The sequence below is a fragment of the Rhinopithecus bieti genome, unplaced genomic scaffold (assembly GCF_001698545.2).
Source record: "Rhinopithecus bieti isolate Rb0 unplaced genomic scaffold, ASM169854v2 scaffold_81483, whole genome shotgun sequence".
In the NCBI taxonomy this organism is placed as follows: Eukaryota; Metazoa; Chordata; class Mammalia; order Primates; family Cercopithecidae; genus Rhinopithecus; species Rhinopithecus bieti.
Window position 1 is genome coordinate 332101 of NW_016831071.1, and position 3774 is coordinate 335874.

At 39.2% G+C, this 3774-nt stretch overlaps 1 protein-coding gene across 3 annotated transcripts in view; it reads left to right on the top strand.

Moving 5' to 3' along the window:
* Positions 1-3774, top strand: part of CHRDL1 (chordin like 1) — a 121840-nt gene that overhangs the window by 89966 nt on the left and 28100 nt on the right. For all 3 annotated transcript variants that reach the window (XM_017865629.1, XM_017865631.1, XM_017865630.1), the window contains exon 6: positions 3605-3672. In XM_017865629.1, the coding sequence (XP_017721118.1) occupies positions 3605-3672 (68 nt within the window). The remainder of the gene's footprint in view (positions 1-3604; positions 3673-3774) is intronic.

A 3774-nucleotide genomic window follows, 5' to 3' on the forward strand; every position in this document is an offset into this window, starting at 1 on the left:
TTTACTGTTTACTTTTAAAATTTAATTATTTTCTTAAAATTTTGTGGGTACATAATAGGCGTATATATTTATGAGGTACAGATGTTTTGATGCAGGCATGCAATGTGAAATAAACACGTCATGGAGAATAGGGTATCCATCCCCTCAAGCTTTTATCTTTTGAGTCACAAACAATCCAATTACACTCTTTATTTTAAAATGTACAAGTAAGTTATTATTGACTATAGTCACCCTATTGTGCTATCAAATAGTAGGTCCATGAAGCAATTATTTACTACCCCTATTTACCTCAACAACCCACCCCTCTCTCATTCTCCCTCGCTCCCTCCTTCACTCTCCTTCTCCTCCCTTTCTCTCTACATGTTCAATTACCAGTGTAATTTATCTTGTTTTCATATCTGAAGTTTCTACTCAAGCCACACCTTGCTTGCTGTTTCCAGTATGAGACTTGCTATTTACAAAGCTCTGGTCCTTTGCCAATGTCACTCCCTTTGGTTGAGGTACTCTCTGCTTGTATCACTGTCTGTTTATGCTGTACAGCATCTACTTCTAAAAATGTAACTTAATGGTTCTTTTAGGAAGCTTTCTACGATTACATCTGACTGAGCACTCCTCCCTTCAGTGTCGCCTAAGCATGTGTATTTCGTTTGTATTTGCTTTTGTGTGTGTTTTAGGCTGTTTCCTATATTGATTTCCCATCACCTCCAACCTGGGTGGAAATATCCTGAGGGCAAGGGCCCAGCCTGCTTTTCTCCTCTTTCTGCTGTAGTATCAGGCTCTTCACCCAAGAAGTGTTCAATGCATGTTAACTGACTCTTGGGCATAATTTTCTAGTTATAAACATAGTTGAAATCATCTTTGTTTTACAGTAGTCAGTCAGGGTTTCTACAGAGTTTGGCTTGCAGTCTACCGTCTTTACTCAGACATGGAATAAAACAGGCATAGAAGAGTATATATACTATTGACCAAGCACTTAATTCTGTATCTATTACTGCAGTTCAATTCAATACATATATTGAGTGCCTGATGTGTACCCAGCAATATGCTAAGTGCTCCAGCCTGGTTATTCACAAATTCCTGCATCCATCAGAATCCCCTGAAAGGCTTGTCAAAACCCAGGATCACCAGCCCCCACCCTGAGTTTCTGACTTAGTGGGTATGGGTTGGGATCTGAAATTTGGCATTTCTAACAAGTTTCCAGGTGAAGCTGATACTGCTAGTCCAGGAAGCAGATTTTGAGAAGCAGTGGTCTAGGAGATACAGAGGTGGTCTAAGACATAATCTCTCATTCCAAGGAATTTACAGACTCTCTAGGGAGACAAGGAAAGTCCAGAAAACATTTAACAGTAATAAATATTGTACAGTGTTTTAGTATTTATTGATTCGGCAAATATTGAATAAGTACTAACTATGTCCCCAGCACTGCCCCAGATGCTGGAGTTACATCAGTAAACACAATAGACAAAAATCCCTGCTGTCATGGGGGGATTCTAATAGGGGAAAGCAGACAATAAATAAAATATAAGAAATAAAAGATAGTAATAAGTGCTAAGGAGAAAAAGCAAAGAGCAGGCATAAATATCAGATGGGCGCTGGAATTGTGGATAGGGTGGTCAGAGAAGGCCTCCCAGTTTCATCATTTGATAAGTATTTATTGAGTGACTGCTATGTATCAGGCATGGTTATAGATGATAGTGATATAGTAACACAGGTAATGGAACCCTTTTCTTATGGAACGGACATACCTATTTGGGAGCCAGGTAACCTGGGGCTTTGGTGTTAATTCTCACAAACTCATTATTAGACTCTGAATGGCGACTTCCCCTCTCAGCCATGGTTTCTCCATCTGTTAAATGGAGCAGTTGGACAAAGTTATGCTTGACGTCCTCTATACTTCTAAAACTTCAGGACGCTTAGTCCTTTAGGCAATCAGAAATATGTAAGAGTGTTGGAAGAAGACTTTGTAGAAGAGAGAAAACCTAAATGGTTTTCATAGGCATGGGGAAGCTATGGGGCGTGGAAGATGGAAGATAATTTCAGAAGAAGAATAACATGAGCTAAAGCACGGAAGCAACAATGGGAGTCCCATGTTCAGTGAAGAGCAAATAGCTTAAAGGGTTCCCATTGTAGAGCAGCTGAGATCATTGGGTGGGAGGTAGGTGTTCAATAAAGATGAGGTGAGGGGTGATTGTAGAGAGTCTTGGTTGGGAACTCACTGAGGATTTTGATCAGGGAATGACACAATTATACAATCAAAGTGGTGTTTTACTGTTTTACGAAGATTAACCTAGAACTAGTTAAATCTTCAACTTTCATTATTTTTTCATCAGATAATATTTGTATTATGAAGATTCACAGCTATACTTTGTTATAAGTCACTGCCTGATTCTAATATTGCTATCAAACTAATGTTTAGGTCGTTTTCAAGCCCTAAAAGCCTATGATACTACGTAATCTCCCCTAACACTACACCACATGCTTGAACCCGTAACATGTTACTCTTTGTGTGTGTGTGTGTGACAGGATCTGGCTCTGTTGCCCAGGTTGGAGTTCAGTAGCATCATCTCGGCTCACTGCAACCTCCACCTGCCAAGCTCAAAACAGTTCTTCTACCTCAGCCTCCCAAGTAGCTGGGACCATGGGTGCACACCACCATGCCTGGCTAGTTTTTGTACTTTTTGTAGAGACAGAGTCTCCCTGTGTTGCCCAGGCTGGTCTCAAACTCCTGAGCTCAAGCAATCTGCCTGCTTCAGCCTCCCAAATTGCTGGGATTAAAGGCATGACCCACTGCTCCCAGCCTGTTACTCTTATGAAGGCTTGAGAGAGTAATCAGAATAGAAAATTCTTAGTACTTATACTTTTTTGTGTTCCTGGTTATCTTATAAAATATATGTTGAATATTAGGTTTATCTTCAGCCATATGTACAATTTAAATAGTACTCATTTCAAGTGATGCAAACATCTCTAAGACAAGGCTCTTCCCATTCGCTTGCTTGCTCATAAGTAACACGAGAGCAATATTCTTGGAAATTATCCTCTTGTTTTTTAATTAGCTGAGGTATATCCACATCTCTTGTGTGTTCATTGCTCTAGAAGCTGAAAGTAGAATATTCTTCTTATAAGCAGTTACTATGGAAGATAATGATAAGGAGTTCTCTGTCCAAAGAGTGGGTCATGTAGACCTAGAGAAAGGTGTGTCATAGAAATTATGACAGATCAAATCCTCAAAACTCATTGTTTAATGGTAGTTTAAACAGAAGTTAAATATGACCTACAAAATACTTAACTGTCACGAAGTAAAATGAGCAAAAGTGACAATGATGGCTAAATTAGATGGAAAGTGATTATTTTCCTTTCATTTTCCAAATTCTGCATGATGTTGCTAGGTCATCTATTTAGAAAGTGGCAACTTTCTTCAGAGTTGTTTTGAAAAATGAGGCACACCCAGAGTAATCTTTCACAGCCGCTTTTTGAAGGACAGCCACAAAAGCAAAAACACTTCGAGAACTTTGGGATCATAGTATCAAAATGTTGCTGGGTCACAAGGGTGATAGCTTTCCCTTCTATGAATGTGATTTTCTCTTTATTTCTTTTTAATAAACAGGGGATGGAGAATTGTCATGGGAACATTCTGATGGTGATATCTTCCGACAGCCTGCCAACAGAGAAGCAGTAAGTGTGAATAGCTCAAATAATTCAACACTCCACAGCATCAGGCCAAGCTTTCCTCTCCCCATGGCTACTATTCTAGCAAATCAAAAAAAAAAAAAAAAA